Here is a 23,370-nt window from a genome sequence, read left to right as displayed (position 1 = left end):
TAGACTCGATGGGCCGAATGGCCTCCTTCTGCACTGTAGGGATTCTATAAAGCACTGAGTGGCCAAAGACGCTCACCACTTTCAATATTTTTGGCAACAAATAACAATGGCCTGAATTTTGCAATCAGCAGCAAAGTGATGTTGTTACCCGGATCTCGATAAAAACCTCCTGTAAAGATCTCCGGATCTCTGTGCCATTGGTTTGCCCAATGCCCAATGGCAGTTTAAATCTGGCACCACGTCAAGTAACGTCATAGAATCCCTACAGTGCAGAAGGAGGCCATTTGGCCCATCAGGCCTGCACTGACCACAATCCCACCCAGGCCCTATCCCTGTGACCCCATGTATTTATCCTGCTAATCCTCCTGACATTAAGGAGTAATTTAGCACGGCCAATCCACCTAACCCACACATATTTAGGAGTAAACAGTATTGAAGTATTCACACAGTCACCCAGGAAGTTAACAGCATTTAAAATCCATCACTTTTAATCTAAATTTATAAATACTAAAATAATTATGTGACTGTATTAAGATTGAAGCAGATAAATGTTTAAAAAAGGTTCCAAAAGAAATCCGGGAAATTATCGGCCAGTAAGTTTGACGTCGGTGGTGGGCAAGTTATTGGAAGGTGTGATAAGGGATAGGATCTACAAATATTTGGATAGACAGGGACTTATTGGGGAGAGTCAACATGGCTTTGTGCGTGGTAGGTCATGTTTGACCAATCTAATAGAGTTTTTCGAGGAGGTTACCAGGAAAGTGGATGAAGGGAAGGCGGTGGATGTTGTCTACCTGGATTTCAGCAAGGCCTTTGACAAGGTCCCTCATGGGAGGTTAGTTAGGAAGGTTCAGTCGCTAGGTATACATGGGGAGGTAGTAAATTGGATAAGACACTGGCTCAATGGAAGAAGCCAGAGAGTGGTTGTGGAGGATTGCTTCTCTGAGTGGAGGCCTGTGACTAGTGGTGTGCCGCAGGGATCGGTGTTGGGTCCATTGTTGTTTGTCATCTATATCAATGATCTGGATGATAATGTGGTAAATTGGATCAGCAAGTTTGCTGATGATACAAAGATTGGAGGTGTAGTGGACAGTGAGGAAGGTTTTCAAAGCTTGCAGAGGGATTTGGACCAACTAGACAAATGGGCTGGAAAATGGCAAATGGAATTTAACGCAGACAAGTGTGAGATATTGCACTTTGGAAGGACAAACCAAAGAAGAACGTACAGGGTAAATGGTAGGACTCTGAAGAGTGCAGTTGAACAGAGGGATCTGGGAATACGGGTACAGAATTCCCTAAAAGTGACATCACAGGTGGATAGGTTCGTAAAGAGTGCCTTTGGTACATTGGCCTTTATAAATCGGAGTATCGAGCAAAGAAGTTGGAGTGTTATGGTAAGGTTATATAATAAGAAGTTTAACAACACCAGGTTAAAGTCCAACAGGTTTATTTGGTAGCAAAAGCCACACAAGCTTTCGGAGCTGCAAGCCCCTTCTTCAGGTGAGTGGGAATTCTGTTCACAAACAGAGCATATAAAGACACAAACTCAATTTACATGAATAATGGTTGGAATGCGAATACTTACAACTAATCAAGTCTTTAAGAAACAAAACAGTGTGAGTGGAGAGAGCATCAAGACAGGCTAAAAAGATGTGTATTGTCTCCAGTCCAGACAGCCAGTGAAACTCTGTGGGGGTTACAGATAGTGTGACATGAACCCAATATCCCGGTTGAGGCTGTCCTCGTGTGTGCGGAACTTGGCTATCAGTTTCTGCTCAGCGACTCTGCGCCGTCGTGTGTCGCGAAGGCCGCCTTGGAGAACGCTTACCCGAATATCAGAGGCCGAATGCCCGTCACCGCTGAAGTGCTCCCCAACAGGAGCTCCGAAAGCTTGTGTGGCTTTTGCTACCAAATAAACCTGTTGGACTTTAACCTGGTGTTGTTAAACTTCTTACTGTGTTTACCCCAGTCCAACGCCGGCATCTGCACATCAAGGTTATATAAGGCATTGGTGAGGCCGAATTTGGAGTATTGTGTACAGTTTTGGTCACCTAGTTACAGGAAGGATGTAAATAAGATTGAAAGAGTGCAGAGAAGGTTCACAAGGATGTTGCCAGGACTTGAGAAGCTGAGTTACAGAGAGAGATTGAATAGGTTGGGACTTTATTCCCTGGAGCGTAGAAGATTGAGGGGAGATTTGATAGAGGTGTATAAGATTTTGATGGGTATAGATAGAGTGAATGCAAGCAGGCTTTTTCCGCTGAGGCTAGGGGAGAAAAAAACCAGAGGGCATGGGTTAAGGGTGAAAGGAGAAAAGTTTAAAGGGAATATTAGGGGGGGCTTCTTCACGCAGAGAGTGGTGGGAGTGTGGAATGAGCTGCCGGATAAAGTGGTAAATGCGGGGTCACTTTTAACATTTAAGAAAAACTTGGACGGGTTCATGGATGAGAGGGGTGTGGAGGGATATGGTCCAAGTGCAGGTCAGTGGGACTAGGCATAAAATGGTTCGGCACAGACAAGAAGGGCCAAAAGGCCTGTTTCTGAGCTGTAATTTTCTATGGTTCTAAATGGACTCAAAAATATTTTCTGAAGGGTTATGAAATGTTAGCTCTATTCTCTCTCCACAGCTGCTAAGATTTTCCAGCATTTTTTTGGCCCATTATTTCTGTCATGCCTTTAGAGTAAAGATTTGTCGCTGTTGATTTGTTTGTCATTTGAGATGATCTGCGTTCTCTGGAGTTGAGGTTTACTGGTTTTGCAATACACACATTGACATGTGGCAGTAGTAGCTGACAAAGAGGCCACTCGTTATCTATTAGTCCAGACTGAATCTGAGGCTGGTAACTAGCAAGGATTACTGTTGCATCTACTCTCTGTGTATGGGGTGTACAGAGTGTGTGTACGGGGATGTGGGATGCTTCAAAGCAAACATGAATGTCAACATTTATAATTAATTATCAACTCAAATGTGACTTCTCGGATTGTCAGTCAATATGCTGTTGGGTAGTTCTAACGTGATGACTGAGTCTTCCATGCTGTCTTGAGGTTCATTCTGTAGCATTGTAGAATCATTAAATCCTTACAATGCAGAAGAAGGCCGTTTGGCCCATCGAGTCTGCACCGACTCTACGACAGAATATCCCACCCAGACCCTTTCCTTCATCCCACATGTTTACCCCACTAATCCCCCTAAGATACACATCATGGGACACTAAGGGGCAATTTAGCAAGTCCAATCCACCTGACCTGCACATCTTTGGACTGTGGGAGGAAAGCGGAGCACCCGAAGGAAACCCACGCAGACACGGGGAGAACATGCAGACTCCACACAGACAGTCACCCGGATCCCTGGCGCTGTGAGGCAGCTGTGCTAACCACTGTGCCACCATGACACTCCAAAAGAAAGTGAGTCAGGCAGGAATGAAATTTCTGTAGCTAATTCTAGCATAATCTCAGCAGGTGATGCAGTGCTGATTTACCTGATGTATTTTTTCCTGTACCCGTAATCAAGGAGAGGACAAGATCAGCCTTACTGGAGACTCTTTACGAAGAGCTGCATGTAAACAGTCAGGCTATGATGGGCCTGGGGAACGAGGATGAGAAGATTGAGAATGGAGGAAGTGGAGGTGGAGGAGGAGGCTTCTTTGAATCCTTTAAGGTAACATCACTTTTTATCTGATGCATTTCATTCAGTTAACATTCAATTACTTTTGTTGACTTGAACAGTTTACTCATACTGTTTCATTTAATTTAAAATCACTGATTATTCTTTGTTACATTAACACAATAATGCATCTGTGCTGCTGATATTTCTTTAATTTGAATCGATATAGCAGATTACAAACTGAACATGATGCAGTCGTGGAAAAGCCGATTCTTTTCACTGAGTTATCTCCAGTGAAAATCCTGTGAAATTTTCTTCAACATAATGAAGAAGTGAGGAAATTAAAGCTGATATTCCGTCTACTCCTAAAGCATCACTTTATTGTAGCACGATAAGTTATATTTTTAAAAACCTTTGGCAGCTGTGTGAGATTGGATCTTATTTAGTATCCACTGTGATGGCGAGTCGCTATAAATCACTGCTACATGTTTAACAACGATGAACTATCAGCAAAGATGTTAATTGTATAGATAACCTTTTATCAAAGAATGTCAACTTGTCGTGTTGTAAGGAAACCATGTGCCTATTTCCCACGTCTGGGTTTTAACACTTTGATTATTAGCAGGTTCAGGAAAATTCTTCAATCCCTCAACTTTCTAATTTTTGTAAATTTTTAAAATGCAAATGAAAGAAATTGCAGATATTACAGCAATGAAGCTATTGTGTCAGCCTCCCAATGGGCGGTTTAACTGAAAACTCTCTCCATTCTCTCCATCTCACTGCAACATTGTTCATGCTCATTATTTCAAAATATATCCATGAATCCAGAAAGAGTGGTATTGACCTTCCCAGACAACACATCCTGCCCTACTGAATATAAATCAACACCAAATCTTAAATAGGCTTCTGGAATTTTTTGGTGAGATCAGATTGTTGCCCGATAGATGATTCAGTTTTGTAGTCTCTGAATCATAGCTTCACATTGTTCAGTGGAACAGTTAAAACAATGTTTTTTCTTTCTTTCATCTGTCCTGTGAAGGTGTACAGTACACATTACAGATCTGTACACGTACTGGTATACATTGCTGATCTGTGCATGTGCTGATATACATTGCTGATCTGTACACGTACTGGTATACATTGCAGATCTGTACATGTGCTGATATACAGTGCTGATCTCTACACGTACTGGTATACATTGCTGATCTGTACATGTGCTGGTATACAGTGCAGATCTGTACACGTACTGGTATAGGTTGCTGATCTGTACACGTGCTGGTATACATTGCTGACCTGTACACGTGCTGGTATACATTGCTGACCTGTACACGTGCTGGTATACATTGCTGACCTGTACACGTGCTGGTATACATTGCCGATCTGTACATGTCTGGAATTCTAATTTTTTTTTAAAATAAGGCAACCAATGGCATCGCTCAAGCGTTAGGCTGGGGGGTGCGGAAAGATGGAGCTGCAACAAGTAGTGAAAACAATATCAATGATGCTTGAGAATGGGAGCATAATTACAAATGTGACCAATCGTTACATTTCTTTCTCAAATATTCTCTTGTCATCCCCCATTTTTTATTTCATTCATGGGTTTTCCAGTTCAAAATTGTAAAGCACATTAATGTTTAAATAATTTGTTTTGCATTCACCGCCCCCCCCCCCGCCCCCCCCCCCCCCCCCCCCCCCCCCCCCCCGCCCCCCCAATAGATGTTAACCCACCCTGGAGTTCATTCCCATAAAGCCTGAGGCTGTCTCATTCAGCTGCCTGTGTCTGCTGTCCGGTGATATCAGACCAGGTGAGATGTGAATCGTGCCGAGTCCAGGCCTCTCCCAGTGCCTGTCGGAGTGGGGGACGGAGGGGCTGAGAGTCCCGCATTTTTTCACGTTCTTGTGTTTCTCCTCCGGAAATTACACATTAATATTTTGAGAAATTATTGTACAATTCAGTTACAAGATACTTGTTATGGGACACTGGGAGCTCTGATATATCAACATACACGTGGGCAATACGCTATTAAAATTCAGCTTTTTAAGTTATTGCACTCAACTCATACCATCAGCGTGAGTCAGACACGGAATCACTGCCTCACAATCCAAGAGCTACTTGCTCTCACTCATCTGGAGTAGTAATAAATTCACTTTTTATGCAAAGGTGCCTCATTTTCACACATTGCATCACCCAATAATGAGCAAAGCAGTGTGTTTTTTACATTGTGAGCCACATCATTCTTTTTGACAAATCAAACACCCTGCAAACATAATCCTAACCCTAACCCTAATCCTAACCATAACCCGAATCCTAACCCTGCGAACATAACCCTACCAGATGGCAAACATTTACCAGATGTTAATAGTGCTACTTTAACTATCGTCCTCTTTTTTAAAAATCCTCTATTTTTCCAATTCCCACAATAAAACCCTTATGATCTCCTTGAGACTGTCAGTTTGGTGAAAATTCCTGCTTGATTGAAGAGCGGTTTTGTGCAGTGGTTTGAATGCAGTAGGAACTGGATTGAGCCCAAATCTATTTCATGCAGTCTTAACCCTGATATTAAATCAAGAACTTTGTCAGTAATTTTATAGTTTGTAAGACAATAGGTTCCAGTTTGATGCTGTTCACGGCTGCAGTGAGACACAAGCTAATGACACCAAGTTGTATCCTATTTATGCAGCATTCTGTATTCAGATCAAAGCCATACTGAAACATGTGCATTGCATTAAAGTTATAATTATATTTTTAACTGCTTATGGTAATGCAAAGCAAATATCTGACTTGTTAGTTATAATTATTGGAATTGGAATGATGGTTCCATTTTGAAATATTTGTTCAGGCCAGTTATAGTGAGAAATTAACGCATCCACTTCCTAATCGGATCCACCATGAAACTCACTGGCCTGACCATGATTATCATGTTCTCTTTTTAAATCAATGTATCAATCTCTTTTTTTACAACTGCTTGATGTGTGCCATACTCTGTTCAATATATGCTTTCACAATAAATAGGAGTGAAAATAATTTCCGATGTAAAGATTTGCGAGGGCAGATTAATGCCTAAATGTCATGTTTATTCAACTGCCTGGATTCCACAATTGGTAAATGTGATGTTAGTGGTTAATACAAAAAACTGTACTTTGCTGTAGGCTTCAAATTATGGATGTACAGTGTGACAGTTCGGTTAGAAATTGTGGATTGTATGTGTAATTTCACAGGAAGTCTCTTGCTCTGATTGTCATTACCCTGATGGTTTAAAGAGATGTGTTTGTTGGATCTCCCTAAATGTGTGTGCACTAGTCTGTGTAGATGTGTGTGTGCCAGCATTGCTCTGGTTGATAGTCAGCATGTTTGCATCCGATCTCCTTGGTGGCCTAAGAGGATGCATGCAGTTCTGGTTAATCACTTGTGTGTACTTGTCTGATCTCCCTTTTGGCCTGGGTTCCACCTTGTGTTTCTGACAGAGGCATCTGTTTGATCTCCTTCATGGTCTAGTGAAAACATGTCTGTTTGATCACCCTCAGGAGCATGCCTCCAACTAATCTCCTCGGCAGTTTATCAAACTTGCATCCGTGTTTGCCTCCCTGGTGATTTGATGCATGTCGCTCAGTCTTACTACTGTTTATGATGCGTGTACACATGTTCAGTCTTCCCCTTGTATCGCAGGCACACATGTCCAGTTTTCCTGGTGTATAGCAGATATACATGTCCAGTCTTCAGCTTGTACGGCAGGTATACATCTGCAAGTTATTGTGCAAGTGTTAATAAGGTCACCTCAGTCTAATAGAATATATGTCTTGTGTATATATATATATATATTCTGCTGATCAAATGTCTTCCTCCAAGGTTTCAAATTTAGGTAGCTTAACAATTCAGACAATTTGATTTCAAAACTTCAAATCAAATCTAAAAGTTTAAGGAACTGAAAATTTATTTGGACATCAAAGATCAATTTGTCAAAGCACCTTTTGTGTTGAGATAAAACTATCAGATCTTTAGCAGCTGCCTTTAAAGATGAGAGAGATTGTTTTGTTGCTTAATGGTTCGCTTACAGTCTCAGCAACCCCCCGTGAAGCAGGAGACTGCTAGCTTCTTATATCAAGCTGCCTATATCGGCTGCAATTGTTTTGTCTATTCTATGGAGAGCTACTTTGGAACGCGTCAGTAGCAGAGATCAGTGCCTTCCACATCACTAAGTGCAAGTTGCATTTGAAAATAATCTGAACAATCCTGAAACTAAATTGTTTTCACATTGAGAACCTAGAATATTTGTTGAAATTGCTCTGTTTTGGGATTTGATTTGTTTTGAGAATAGAACTGGAGGGAAATTAGCTGCATGCAAACTGTCAAAGCTGATGTCAAAGAATTGTAATCCTAAACAATTCCAATCCCCAATGTTTAGACAGACAATCTTCAGCTGCTGTGTACCGTGGCAGATCTAATGTAGCAGCGTTAATAAATTAAAAATCATTTAAGTTAATTAGTGGCTGTTAACCCATTTTATTCCGTGAGAAATCCCAGCAGCGACTTTGCCCATTATCAATAATACCAACCATAGTTTCAACTAGATGAAAATAAAAAGTTATTTTTCAAAAGAATATACTTTATAGAATAGTTCCTTTTAAAGGATAAACTTTACAAAAGGCTGCTGGAGGGAAGAGAGTTTAAAGTATCAGTGCTGCTTTTTTTCTTGCCATCTTCTATGGCTCCATGAACAAAGATTGGAGAGAAGAGGAGAAAATGTGAGAAAGATCTGGAGGCAGTATTCAGGGATACCAAATAAATGCCTTAAATTAACGAAAGATTTGAATCCTGCCTCAATAAAACTCCTTTATTACATCCATTGCACCTTAACAAGATGCAAGTAAGTGAATAAGCCCTGTTGTTTCTGCCCAAAATAAAGAAAGTGTTTAAAACACTCTAACTGCCAACTTTGAAATTAGCATTGGATTAGCTGTTCCAATAAAAAACCCAGGCTCCAAACATGCAGAGATCAGTCTGAACCCAGAAGATACCTGAATTTCATTTGTGTTTTCTACATCTGAGACAGAAATGAATACCTGGGAAAACGGTGGAACTTTTTGATTTTGTTCTTTTTGTTACATGAAGTATAAGCACATTGCGTCAATACCAGCTGTCCATAAACCAGCAAAAACTGGTCATTCTTTTTAATTTGTCATGCATGAATTTTAATTATGATTAATGAGCAAAATAACTTGCCGACTTGTTTGCCTAGGTGCTGTATTGGCGCAGGGGCATGCCAGCTAGTTATTGGTGCGCATGCCTGTCTTTTCCCGTGCTTGGAGTGGTCCGAGCGACCACTGACCCACCCAACCTGGCTCAGCCCCAACTGCTCAATCCAAAAACCGGCAAGATCCAAAATCTGGCATGGACTCAGTGCCGAGATTTTCAGTGCTGATACACCGTACCTTTACCTTTAACTGACACTAAGGGATGGCTCAGTGGTTAGCGCTGCTGCCTCACAATGCCAAGGACCCGGGTTCGATTCCCAGTTTGGGTACTGTCTGCGTGGAGTTTGCACGTTCTCCTCATGTCTGCATGGGTTTCCTCCGGGTTATCCGGTTTCCTCCCACCCTCCAAAGATGTGCGGGTTAGGTGGATTGGCCATACTAAATTTGGGTCGAGTGAACTAATTCTGCTCCTATGTCTAATGGTCTAAATTGCCCATTAGTGTCAAGGGGAATAGCTAGGGTAAATGCATGGGGTTATGGGGATAGGGCCTGGGTGGGATTGTAGTCAGTGCAGACTCGATGGGCTAAATGGCCTCCCCCTGCACTGTAAAGATTCTATGTTTTATGTTCTCTGGAATTTGGGCAAGAAAGCGCGAGATTGAATTACCCATAAAACTTGGGTCAATTAAAATGTCACGTAGCACCTTTGATTAAATGTTTAACTTCTGTTTCTATAGAGTCACAGTATCCCTACAGGATACAGATACAAGAGATCATTTGGCCCATCGATTCTGCACTTCTTTGAAAGGGTATCTCCCCTGCTCTATCCCCGTAACCCCACAAATGTACCATGGCTAATCCACTAGACATCTTGGGACACTAAGGGTCAGGTTAGCATGGCCAATCCACCTAACCTGCACATCTTTGGAGTGTGGGAGGAAACCGGAGCACCCGGAGGAAACCCACACAGACACAGAGAGAACATGCAAACTCCACACAGTGACCTGAGGCCGGAATTGAACCTGGGTCCCTGGCGCTGTGAGGCAGCAGTTTTAACCACCGTGCCGCCCTAAAATATTTTGGCTGCAATTGAAGCTGATTGATGGGGTGGATTAGGATGGGGACCAATTAAACATCTGCTTTTGGTAGCTGGTACAATCCCATTCATGGGCATGTTTTGTCAACACAATAGTAATGCAATACTTTAGCAGGAAAGAAATCTTGTCCATCATAATGTGGTAGCCTTATTTAAGCTCCAGAATCTAAACACATAGACTCACAATAAAGTCTTGAGTGGCAACATTCTACATAGTCAGCTTGGATCATCAAAGACAAATGATAATCGTTCTTGACTGAATATCTCGGGCTGATGTGCCACATTCTCCAAGTAATTTCCTCAGATTGGACAAGTCATTCACCGTTGTTTCGAATGAAATAAAATGGAAATTAAATGAATTTCTCATTCTCCAACTACAACTGCTGCTGCCCATATTAATTTAATTCGGAACATTCCATACAACGTGACATATGACTGATTAAACCTTTCTTATTCAGCGGGTGATTAGAAGTCGAAGCCAGTCGATGGATGCCATGGGTCTCAGCCATAAGAAACAGAACACTGTCTCTACGAGTCACAGTGGCAGTTTCACCCACAGCACAGGAGAAACCATCAAAACCCCTGGCATTGTAAGTATCAGCCCCCTTTAGACTTGCACACAATGAAATCTAAAGGCAGTGTAAATACAGAAATCAGCAACAGAACATCAAAGTCTGTTTTGGAATGTTTAATTCTTTAAACCAAGTCAGAGATAAATTTGAGCTAAAAAAAAGGTACATTCTAATCTCTTAGTAATAGAATCCTCTAGAATCAAGAAATCCATCATACAATGGTGTAGATATTTCGGTAATTGGCACACAACCTGGTGTTAAAAAGAAAGAGATAAATTGCGTGGAAAAAGTATTTTTAAAAATCCAAAAATCGTCTGAGGGAGTAACGAAGGTCGCAGAGGGTTTTATTTGAATACATTGAAACTAAAGAGTTTGCCTCCATTACAATAGCTGAGAGAACTTTACTATAAACCTGTTGTTTTATACAATATCATCACCAAGTGTTACAAGTGATTCTTAGAAAATGATTAGAATTGATGAAATTGTTTGAGCCTTTTACACATTGTCTATAAATTATTTAGGACATAACATGGCAAAGCAATTTATTGAGGTTGATGCAGGATCATTCTGAATGGCATGGTTTCTTCACCAAAACAAAATCTCTTGAAACGAGAGCCTTTCTGGTATCTTGCAAAAAGCATGAATACTAATTTTCTTTTATTTTTCATGGCATGTGGACATCCCTGGCAAGGCCAACACTTGTTGTCCATCCCTAATTGCCTTTGAACTGAGCAGTTTGCTGGACGATTTCTGAGGCAATTAAAAGTCAACCACAGACTTCCTTTCCTAAAGGACATTAGTGAACGAGGTCCCAGTTGGTGTTCTTACTGAATGGGAAGATCCCAGAATGGAATGCTAGCTCAAAAGATTGTAGTTTTTACTTTTTTTTATCAAACATGAAGGGACAGAGTCACAGGACTGCTAATTAGTTTTACAAACAAGAAAAACATTTCTTTTTTTTTCATTTTACTATTTATTGTCAATTTATATACATCTGTGCTTTAAATCCTTGATGGATACAGCATCGCATGAATCCTGTGCCCAATAGCCTTAGCGGGCAGGTTACTGCTGAACTTGGCACGCACCATGCCACTGTTTCCATGAGCACGGGTCACTTTACCCCAAACATAAAGTCCCTTTGATGCATACAAGATGGCTGTAGTCAAATACATACTCCTCTCTGAACATAAGTTAGTGTCTGTGGTTTTCTCCTCAGATTCCCCCAGATGATAGTCATGTAGGGCAAGATTCTCCGGCCATTCACCCTGGCAGGATTCTCAAGTCCCGCTGCAGTGAACAGAGATTTGGTTGAGTGGCAGTGAAGTGTGAATGGCCAGAGAATTTCAGCCATGAGAATTTCCAAGCTTCATGGCCAAAATACAATTTAAACCGTTTGCCCAAGAATATTTTCACTTGATGGTTTGCATTCAGAAATCCACACCAGGATTTTCAAATGACATTTTTAAACAAAGCTTCAGCTCCACTTTTAACAGCGTTTACAGTCCAGGGTTTGACACCAGCCTCTTTAGGTTTCCTTTGTCTCAACTGACTTCCATTGTTACACAAACTCTGATATCCAGCCAATATTTTCTTCCTGATTACTTTAGTGTCATAAGTAGGCTTACATTAACACTTCGAAGTTACTGTAAAAATCCCCTAGTCGCCACACTCCAGCGCCTGTTCGGGTGCACTGAGGGAAAATTTAACATGACCAATGCACCTAACCAGCACGTCTTTTGGACTGTGGGAGGAAACTGGAGCACCCGGAGGAAACCCACGCAGACACGGGGAGAAACTGCAGACTCCACACAGAGTGACCCAAGCCAAGAATCGGATCTGGGTCCTTGGCGCTGTGAGGCAGCAGTGCTGCCCACTGTGCCACCATGCTAGCTTCTCACCAACTGATTGCTTCGCAGCTTTGTCTGTGCTGCCCATCAACAGTATCCTGTTCTACTTCTAGATTCCAGAACCAACCATCCTTTAGTTCCTCTGGAGCTTGCTTTCTTGCACGTTACTCCGTTATATAGCTTTTCCTGCTTCAAGCAGGGCTGGAGTTCCCTCTCTGACTTTCTATCTGAAACTGCCCTGGCTTCCAGTTAAACCAAGAACAAAGGAAATCTCTACGCAGCCCATCTGGGTACTGCGCCTCCTGTTGCTAAGCAATGCCCCTGCAACTATATTTATTCCTCGCGCCATAGCTCTCTCTAAGAATAATAGAATTGCAGTTGGAACTTAACGAACCCCCAAATAAACAAACACCTTTATCCAGCATGAATCTAACTATAGGCCCTTTCCAGGCAGAGAAACATTAAATTAAACCCACCTGAAACTATACCATATTTCTAATGTTTATACAGAAAAATATAAATCCCTGAAAACTACCTGTATTTTCTTAACAGATGAGTTTTTTACAACAATCTATGGTAACGTTTACCTTGACTAGTTTCTTATTAAATTCCTTTGTGGCCACGATGGGATTTGAATTCACTTTGACAACTTTGGCCTGGGTCTCTCAATTCCTAGTCCATTGATATTACCACTGTTCCACCCTCTTCCCTTTGTCAATGTTTTAATTCCAGGAGCTCAGTTATTTTGGTGGCTTTGCTTAACCCACATTCCGAAGGTGAGAGCTTCAAATCCAAAGTCAGCCTGTTTGTTTTGCTGGCCGGGAGGTGCTTACAGTTTGGACTGTAGATAGAACATAGAACAGTACAGCACAGAACAGGCCCTTCAGCCCACGATGTTGTGCCGAGCTTTATCTGAAACCAAGATCAAGCTATCCCACTCCCTATCATCCTGGTGTGCTCCATGTGCCTATCCAATAGCCGCTTAAATGTTCCTAAAGTGTCTGACTCCACTATCACTGCAGGCAGTCCATTCAACACCCCAACCACTCTCTGCGTAAAGAACCTACCTCTGATATCCTTCCTGTATCTCCCACCACGAACCCTATAGTTATGCCCCCTTGTAATAGCTCCATCCACCCGAGGAAATAGTCTTTGAACGTTCACTCTATCTATCCCCTTCATCATTTTATAAACCTCTATTAAGTCTCCCCTCAGCCTCCTCCGCTCCAGAGAGATCAGCCCTAGCTCCCTCAACCTTTCCTCATAAGACCTACCCTCCAAACCAGGCAGCATCCTGGTAAATCTCCTCTGCACTCTTTCCAGCGCTTCCACATCCTTCTTATAGTGAGGTGACCAGAACTGCACACAATATTCCAAATGTGGTCTCACCAAGGTTCTGTACAGTTGCAGCATAACCCCACGGCTCTTAAACTTCAACCCCCTGTTAATAAAAGCTAACACACTATAGGCCTTCTTCACAGCTCTATCCACTTGAGTGGCAATCTTTAGAGATCTGTGGATATGAACCCCAAGATCTCTCTGTTCCTCCACAGTCTTCAGAACCCTACCTTTGACCCTGTAATCCACATTTAAATTAGTCCTACCAAAATGAATCACCTCACATTTATCAGGGTTAAACTCCATTTGCCATTTTTCAGCCCAGCTTTGCATCCTATCTATGTCTCTTTGCAGCCTACAACAGCCCTCCACCTCATCCACTACTCCACCAATCTTGGTGTCATCAGCAAATTTACTGATCCACCCTTCAGCCCCCTCCTCTAAGTCATTAATAAAAATCACAAATAGCAGAGGACCAAGCACTGATCCCTGTGGCACTCCGCTAGCAACCTGCCTCCAATCCGAAAATTTTCCATCCACCACCACCCTCTGTCTTCGATCAGATAGCCAGTTACCTATCCAATCGGCCAACTTTCCCTCTATCCCACACCTCCTCACTTTCATCATAAGCCGACCATGGGAGACCTTATCAAACGCCTTACTAAAATCCATGTATATGACATCAACTGCCCTACCTTCATCAACACACTTAGTTACCACCTCAAAAAATTCTATCAAATTTCTAGATGTTCCAGCTGAGGAGAATGGGAAACATTGGCCAGGCCATACATTCCCCACTTGAAGTGCACCTTTATCTGTCTGATTTCACCTGGAATTGAAGGTGAACATGAAGAAGAAAGCTGTCCAACAGGTTGAATTACCCTTGAGTCTATGGCTAATCTTTTATTTCAACTCCACTTCCCTGCTTCTCTCATTTGTTGATTCACTTTGTGCACAAAAATCTATTGACCTCAATCTTAAATAAACTCATGGACTAAGCATCCATAGACTCTGGAGTGGAGAATTCCAAACATTCACTACCTTCTGAGTGAAGATATTTTCCCTCAACTGGCTGTTATATAACCAGGGTGCAAAGGGGTGAAATGGCTTCTCTCTATTCAACCTCGTCAGTTGGTCGCAACAAATATTAAATTTATTTTTCATGAGGAAATGCTAATTTCAAATCTGAATGTATTTCCCTATTTATGCAACATGGAGCCAAACAAACAAGGTTTCCTTGAGTCAGAGAAAGAGCAAATTTATTAACCGCAAAACTCAAGAAAAATAATAAAGCGCAACATCAAGCATTCAGCCCTCATGCATTCAGCTGCATACACATACATGCGTGGGTACACATACATGCGTGGGTACACATACATGCGTGGGTACACATACATGCGTGGGTACACATACATGCGTGGGTACACATACATGCGCGCGCACACATATTGGGGAAAAAGGGGAACAAGAGTACAATACAATACAAAAATGGTAAAAGAATATATAATTAATTGTCCTTGTGGCGTAGATTTTAAACACTGCTGCTGATTTAGGTTAGCTGGTTTCTTGGATGTGGTGAGTTGTAGAAGATGTTGCAATTATTACGAGATGTCGGTTCACTGGTGGGTTTTTGGTAGAGTTAACTTCTTGAACTGGCCAGCACATTTATTCCAAAGGAGATAGAGGGAGAGAGTGCGGCCCCAGCTTGTTTCCTCTGCTGAAGAATTCCTTGATACCACCTCTGTCACTTAGTCTCCTAGTGGCTGGCAACCTTGCCTTGAAATACTTCACTCATTGTGTATTTCCAAGAGATTTTGGGTGTGTCTGTCTGTGGCAGTCATTGTTTCAATATCCAGCACTTTGTACTTTTGTCTCTTCCTTCGACAGTTACGGGTTTCATTGGGTGTTTGGATTATAGGAAATGTCTCTTTCTTCACACTTCCCTGAGGGTGATTTGTTGGTTTCTCACTTCCGCTTTGTAGTGTAGCCTAACGCTTCGAAACAGTTTGTTTTGTCTCAGTTTAAATTGAAAAATTGTCAGTTAGTTTAAAGCTGAAAAATCATATTTTCAAAAACTTAGAGGCATAGCCTTGTAACAACTTTTAAATATTACTGAAATCAGTTATTTTTTGTTGAAGCTTTTCATATTGCACTCATCAGGGCCATCACAAGATTACCAAATATAAAGGGACAAATTATAATTTATGAAGAGAGTGCTCATTGGTTGGCAAGTGGATTCTGATTGGTAAAAGTGTTGTAATGGGGAATGTACCAGTTGATGGTTACAGACAGTTAACTGCCTACTATTGTTTGAAATTTAAACCACGTAGCTTGACTCTTGTAGATGGTGCATACAGCTGCCACTGTGCATCAGTGTTGAAGGGAGTGAGTGGTGAATTTGGTGGATAGGATGCCGTTCAAGCAGGCTCCTTTGTCCTAGATGGTGATGAGTTTCTTGAATGTTGTTGGAGTTGCAGTCATCCAGGCAAGGGGAGAGTATTCCATCACACTCCTGACTTGCATAGAAACTAGAAGCAGGAGGAGGCCATTCAGCCCATGGAGCCTGCTCTGCCATTCATTTTGATCATGACTGATCATCAAATTCAATACCCTGATCCCCCTTTCCCCCATATGCCCAAAGGAGGCAGAGTGGGTATAGATGGGTCTTTTTCTAAATGGAGGTCGGTCACCAGTGGTGTGCCCCCAGGGATCTGTTCTGGGACCCTTGCTGTTTGTCATTTTCATAAATGACCTGGATGAGGAAGCAGAGGGATGGGTTGGTAATTTTGCCGACGACACGAAGGTTGGTGGGGTTGTGGATAGTCTGGAGGGATGTCAGAAGTTACAGAGGGACATAGATAGGATACAAGACTGGGCGGACAAGTGGCAGATGGACTTCAACCCAGATAAATGCGTAGTGGTCCATTTTGGTAGGTCAAATGGGATGAAGGAGTACAATATAAAGGGAAAGACTCTTAGTACTGTAGAGGATCAGAAGGACCTTGGGGTCCGGGTCCATAGGACTCTAAAATCGGCCCCGCAGGTGGAGGAGGTGGTTAAGAAGGCGTATGGTGTGCTGGCCTTTATCAATCGAGGGATTGAGTTTAGGAGTCCGGGGATAATGATGCAGTTATATAAGACCCTCGTCAGACCCCACTTGGAGTACTGTGCTCAGTTCTGGTCGCCTCACTATAGGAAGGGTGTGGAAAAGATTGAAAGGGTGCAGAGGAGATTTACAAGGATGTTGCCTGGATTGAGTGGCATGCCTTATGAGGATAGGCTGAGGGAGCTCGGTCTTTCCTTCTTGGAGAGACGAAGGATGAGAGGAGACCTAATAGAGGTGTATAAGATGTTGAGAGGCATAGATCGGGTGGACTCTCAGAGGCTTTTTCCCAGGGTGGAAATGTCTGCTACGAGAGGACACAGGTTTAAGGTGCTGGGGTGTAGGTACAGGGGAGATGTTAGGGGTAAGTTTTTCACACAGAGGGTGGTGGGCGAGTGGAATCGGCTGCCGTCAGTGGTGGTGGAGACGAACTCAATAGGGTCTTTTAAGAGACTCCTGGATGAGTACATGGGACTTAATAGGATGGAGGATTATAGGTAGGTCTAGAAGGTAGGGATGTGTTCGGCACAACTTGTGGGCCGAAGGGCCTGCTTGTGCTGTAGTTATTCTATGTTCTATATCCCTTGATCTCTTCAGCCCCAAGAGCTATATCTAATTTCTTTTTGAAATCGGACAACGTTTTGGCCTCAACTACTTTTGATGGTAGTGAATTACACACATACACCATCCTCTGGGTAAAGAAATTTTGTGACTTGTAGATGGTGGACAGGCTTTGGGGAGTCAGGACGTGAATTACTAGCTGCAGAATTCCCAGCCTCTGGTATGGTTCTGAGAAGTATATAGGAGCAGAGGGATTTCAGAGAGTATGACCCAGATCCCTGAAGGTAGCAAGATAAGTAGTTAAGATGGTCAAGAGGGCAAACAGAATACATTCCTTTATTATTTGTGACACAGAATATATATGCAGGGAGATTGGGTGGGATTTTCCAATCCTGCAGTGTAATCCCCACCCAAAGTACTCTCAATCAAATTTTCCATCCATGACAATTCCTGCGGTGGACGGGACTGGGAAATTTAGGTCTTTATGTTGGAACTGTATAAAGCTCCTCTTGGGCCACAGCTAAACTATTGTGTACACTTCTGGTCATCACATTACGGGAAGGAGGTGATTGTGCGAGAGATGAGATTTATGAGAATGTTGTCAGAAAAAAAACTGAGCATTTTAACTATGCGGTGTGATTCAATATGTCGGAGTTGTTTTGTTTGGAACAGAGGAGGCTGAGGGGAGATTAAATTGAGATTTATAAAATTAACAGGCACCTAGGTAAGAATGAATGGGATAGGCAGAAAGGTCAGTAACCAGAGGGCTTGGACTTAAAGTAATTGGTGGGAGGGGTATCGAGATGAACTTTTTTCATCCTAGAGTTGTAAGGATCATGGCCTGAAAGAATCCTTGAGACAGAAAATCTCATTGCATTAAAAATGGATTAAGTGCTATAGTGTACAGGGATACAGGCCAAGAAATGAGAAGCTGACACAGACACGATGGGCTGAATGGTCTCCTTATGTGTTGTAACATTTTTATGTCCTGTGGTTGCAGCTTACGGTAAATAATTGCAGTTTATAAAACTTTATAGATTTTCTTTGAATCAAATGAAACATATAAAATATGCTAAAGGAGTTGGTGATTTTCCCTGGCTTATTCAGCAATCTAAGGTTATCTATAAATAGCATGCAATGGTTTCAAATCTTTTATTTTTTACTTTCGGTTCTATCGTCATGTTTACGTGAATCCCGACGGTTCTCATTGGACTATTTGATCTTAGCTTCCTCCACTTTATCTTCTAATTGCAGCGGAACAGACCACAGAATACTTGGCAATGTGATTGGTGTTGCGCAAAAAAACACACAAAAGGTGTAGATTCAGGAACCTGAACTTTCAAGTGTTGAGTTTATATTGGAAGTTTGTTGACCGTGGTGATGGTTGTGGAGCTTCTGGACTATCAGTAACTTGTTCCTGATTGTGACTGAGAGATTGGCTCTGAAAATTGTATGGTCTGAATTTTGAAAGAGAACAAGGATTATGATCAATTCCAGCCTCCATCTGAAACAGCAAGGAAAATAATCAACGATTTCCTTTCACTCCACCAATCCCTGTGGGAATGTGTGGGTGCAGAATGATGATGGGGTCAAATAACCTGCTGGAGTCAATTTTTAACCTACGTCATCTGCCACTGATGGAATGGCCTCAAAGTAACAGTAAAGGAATTAAGGATTATGGTGAGTGGGCGGGTAAGTGGAGCTGAGTCCACGAATAGATCAGCCATGATCTTATTGAATGGCGGAGCAGGCTCGAGGGGCCAGATGGCCTACTCCTGCTCCTAGTTCTTATGTTCTTATGTAAAGTGGATCCAGTTCCAAAATATTCTGTAGTGCCTACTGCTGGCCACCTGTAGCATTGGCCTGTTTCCGGTCCAAAGCCCGATTACAAACAAATCAGAGCCCGGGGCCCCGATTGCCAATTAGTTGTGGAAAGGTTTTTTTTAATGTGATGTTGATAGCTGTCATTATATAAAGTTTATTTTCAGTTACTACAGCATTCTTACAATTTTTATCCATTTACATAGTTAGAACATAGAACATAGAACATAGAACATTACAGCGCAGAACAGGCCCTTCGGCCCACGATGTTGCACCGACCAGTTAAAAAAAAACTGTGACCCTCCAACCTAAACCAATTTCTTTTCGTCCATGAACCTATCTACGGATCTCTTAAACGCCCCCAAACTAGGCGCATTTACTACTGATGCTGGCAGGGCATTCCAATCCCTCACCACCCTCTGGGTAAAGAACCTACCCCTGACATCGGTTCTATAACTACCCCCCCTCAATTTAAAGCCATGCCCCCTCGTGCTGGATTTCTCCATCAGAGGAAAAAGGCTATCACTATCCACCCTATCTAAACCTCTAATCATCTTATATGTTTCAATAAGATCCCCTCTTAGCCGCCGCCTTTCCAGCGAAAACAATCCCAAATCCCTCAGCCTCTCCTCATAGGATCTCCCCTCCATACCAGGCAACATCCTGGTAAACCTCCTCTGCACCCTCTCCAAAGCCTCCACATCCTTCCTGTAATGTGGGGACCAGAACTGCACACAGTACTCCAAGTGCGGCCGCACCAGAGTTGTGTACAGTTGCAACATAACGCTACGACTCCTAAATTCAATCCCCCTACCAATAAACGCCAAGACACCATATGCCTTCTTAACAACCTTATCTACTTGATTCCCAACTTTCAGGGATCTATGCACACATACACCTAGATCCCTCTGCTCCTCCACACTATTCAAAGTCCTCCCGTTAGCCCTATACTCAACACATCTGTTATTCCTACCAAAGTGAATTACCTCACACTTCTCCGCATTAAACTCCATCCGCCACCTCTCGGCCCAACTTTGCAACCTGTCTAAGTCTTCCTGCAAACTACGACACCCTTCCTCACTGTCTACCACACCACCGACTTTGGTGTCATCAGCAAATTTGCTAATCCACCCAACTATACCCTCATCCAGATCATTAATAAATATTACAAACAGCAGCGGCCCCAAAACAGATCCCTGAGGTACACCACTTGTAACCGCACTCCATGATGAATATTTACTATCAACCACCACCCTCTGTTTCCTATCCGCTAGCCAATTCCTGATCCAATTTCCTAGATCACCCCCAATCCCATACATCTGCATTTTCTGCAGAAGCCTACCATGGTGAACCTTATCAAACGCCTTACTAAAATCCATATATACCACGTCCACTGCCTTGCCCCCATCCACCTCCTTGGTCACTTTCTCAAAAAACTCAATAAGGTTAGTAAGGCACGACCTACCTGCCACAAAACCATGCTGACTATCACCTATCAATTCATTACTCTCCAAATAACTATATTTGCTGACAGTTTGCCATCTAAGCATCGGACTTTATTATTTTTTGCCATAGCGACCAAACTGTTCACAATTTTGCACCAACCAAATATTGTAAGGCGAAGTTTAGCAAAATAGTTTTCATTGTGCTTTAGTCACCAAGGCCGGTGTAAAGTGCTTGGTGGGATTGAAGGTATAGCCGCAGGATTAGCCTCATTGGCATTGGGTGCAGCCCAGCCAGTTCCCACCACAGCTTCATGATGTCACTCAATGTTGTCTGGGCGATGCCACGTCAGTTAATTACAAAATGTTCCACCAATGAGAAAGGGTTAGATGGATTGTTGCCACATTCTGGCAGAAATGGAGATTATATACAAAAATAGGATCGTGGTGGCACAGAGAGTTAAAATTAACTTTCACCTTTGGGCCCTGAATTCAGATCCAACAAAGACTAATGAGGTCAGAGTGTTCTCTGCAATATGAAATGGGATGGATTTAAGCAGTTCCCATCCATTTCCATGGGAAATTGAAAAGAATGTGACAATAGGCCAGTTACGGAGTGATTTCTGAAGGTGAACAAAGAAGAAGGAACTTAAATTCAGCATCTTATTGAATGGCGGTGCAGGCTCGAGGGGCCAGATGGCCTACTCCTGCTCCTAGTTCTTATGTTCTTATGTAAAGTGGAAGCAAGTGTTGAACTTGTAGGGGACCTGGCAGATATATTTAAAATGTCAGTATTCACGGGGGAGGTGCCGGATGATTGGAGGGTGGCTCATGTAGTTCCATTGTTTAAAAAAGGTTCCAAAAGAAATCCGGGAAATTATAGGCCAGTAAGTTTGACGTCGGTGGTGGGCAAGTTATTGGAAGGTGTGATAAGGGATAGGATCTACAAATATTTGGATAGACAGGGACTTATTAGGGAGAGTCAACATGGCTTTGTACATGGTAGGTCATGTTTGACCAATCTATTAGAGTTTTCCGAGGAGGTTACCAGGAAAGTGGATGAAGGGAAGGCGGTGGATGTTGTCTACCTGGATTTCAGCAAGGCCTTTGACAAGGTCCCTCATGGGAGGTTAGTTAGGAAGGTTCAGTCACTAGTTATACATGGGGAGGTAGTAAATTGGATTAGACACTGGCTCAATGGAAGAACGTTTGCGGTTTTGTCGGTACACTTCTTTGCAGTAATCCATTCTGTTCAGTATGACGATGGCCCCTCCTTTGTCTGCTGGTTTGATGACAATGTTGCGGTTGGTCTTGAGAGCGTGGATGGCGTTGCGTTGTGCTTGGGTGATGTTCGGTGCTGTCAATCTTTCAATGGAAGAAGCCAGAGAGTGGTTGTGGAGGATTGCTTCTCTGAGTGGAGGCCTGTGACTAGTGGTGTGCCGCAGGGATCGGTGTTGGGTCCATTGTTGTTTGTCATCTATATCAATGATCTGGATGATAATGTGGTCAATTGGATCAGCAAGTTTGCTGATGATACAAAGATAGGAGGTGTAGTGGACAGTGAGGAAGGTTTTCAAAGCTTGCAGAGGGATTTGGACCAACTAGACAAATGGGCTGAAAAATGGCAAATGGAATTTAACGCAGACAAGTGTGAGATATTGCACATTGCACAAAGTAGAACGTACAGGGTAAATGGTAGGACTCTGAAGAGTGCAGTTGAACAGAGGGATCTGGGAATACAGGTACAGAATTCCCTAAAAGTGACGTCACAGGTGGATAGGGTCATAAAGAGTGCCTTTGGTACATTGGCCTTTATAAATCGGAGTACCGAGTATAAAGGTTGGAGTGTTATGGTAAGGTTATATAAGGCATTGGTGAAGCCGAATTTGGAGTATTGTGTACAGTTTTGGTCACCTAGTTACAGGAAGGATGTAAATAAGGTTGAAAGAGTGCAGAGAAGGTTCACAAGGATGTTGCCGGGACTTGAGAAGCTGAGTTACAGAGAGAGATTGAATAGGTTGGGACTTTATTTCCTGGAGCGTAGAAGATTGAGGGGAGATTTGATAGAGGTGTATAAGATTTTGATGGGTATAGATAGAGTGAATGCAAGCAGGCTTTTTCCGCTGAGGCTAGGGGAGAAAAAAACCAGAGGGCATGGGTTAAGGGTGAAAGGAGAAAAGTTTAAAGGGAATATTAGGGGGGGCTTCTTCACGCAGAGAGTGGTGGGAGTGTGGAATGCGCTGAAGGATAAAGTGGTAAATGCGGGGTCACTTTTAACATTTAAGAAAAACTTGGACGGGTTCATGGATGAGAGGGGTGTGGAGGGATATGGTCCAAGTGCAGGTCAGTGGGACTAGGCAAAAAATGGTTCGGCACAGACAAGAAGGGCCAAAAGGCCTGTTTCTGAGCTGTAATTTTCTATGGTTCTATGGTTCTATCTGTCTGCCCTAAACTGACCAGCGTAAATCCCCTGTTGGCTGCCTGACATGTATTAAACAGAATTCCCATACTAACACTGAGTCTCAAAACTACTTTGTTTCAAAAGATACGGGAAAAAATATTGACTATCTAGCTGACCTATGCCCCTCATTATTTTACAGACCTCTATAAGATCACCCCTAAGCCTCCTACGCTCCAGGGAAAAAAGTCCCAGTCTATCCAGTCTCTCCTTGTAATTCAAACCATCAAGTCCCAGTAGCATCCTAGTAAAAATTTGCTGCATTCTTTCTAGTTTAACAATATCCTTTCTATAATAGGGTGACCAGAACTGTACACAATATTCCAAGTGTGGCC

The 23,370-nt window shown here is 42.5% G+C and overlaps 1 protein-coding gene across 6 annotated transcripts in view; it reads left to right on the top strand.

Annotated features, from left to right (window-relative positions):
• Positions 1-23,370, top strand: part of LOC144509679 (rap1 GTPase-activating protein 1-like) — a 220,362-nt gene that overhangs the window by 156,760 nt on the left and 40,232 nt on the right. For 3 of the 6 annotated variants that reach the window (XM_078238455.1, XM_078238457.1, XM_078238458.1), the window contains one exon: positions 3,512-3,658. In XM_078238455.1, coding sequence (XP_078094581.1) covers positions 3,512-3,658 — 147 coding nt within the window. Of the gene's footprint in view, positions 1-3,511; positions 3,659-3,836; positions 3,972-10,351; positions 10,484-23,370 lie in introns of those variants that run through there. The other 3 variants (XM_078238454.1, XM_078238456.1, XM_078238460.1) reach the window with 2 other exon arrangements.

Source organism: Mustelus asterias, chromosome 22 (genome assembly GCF_964213995.1).
Source record: "Mustelus asterias chromosome 22, sMusAst1.hap1.1, whole genome shotgun sequence".
Taxonomy (NCBI): Eukaryota; Metazoa; Chordata; class Chondrichthyes; order Carcharhiniformes; family Triakidae; genus Mustelus; species Mustelus asterias.
This window is presented reverse-complemented; position numbering and strand designations above follow the sequence as displayed.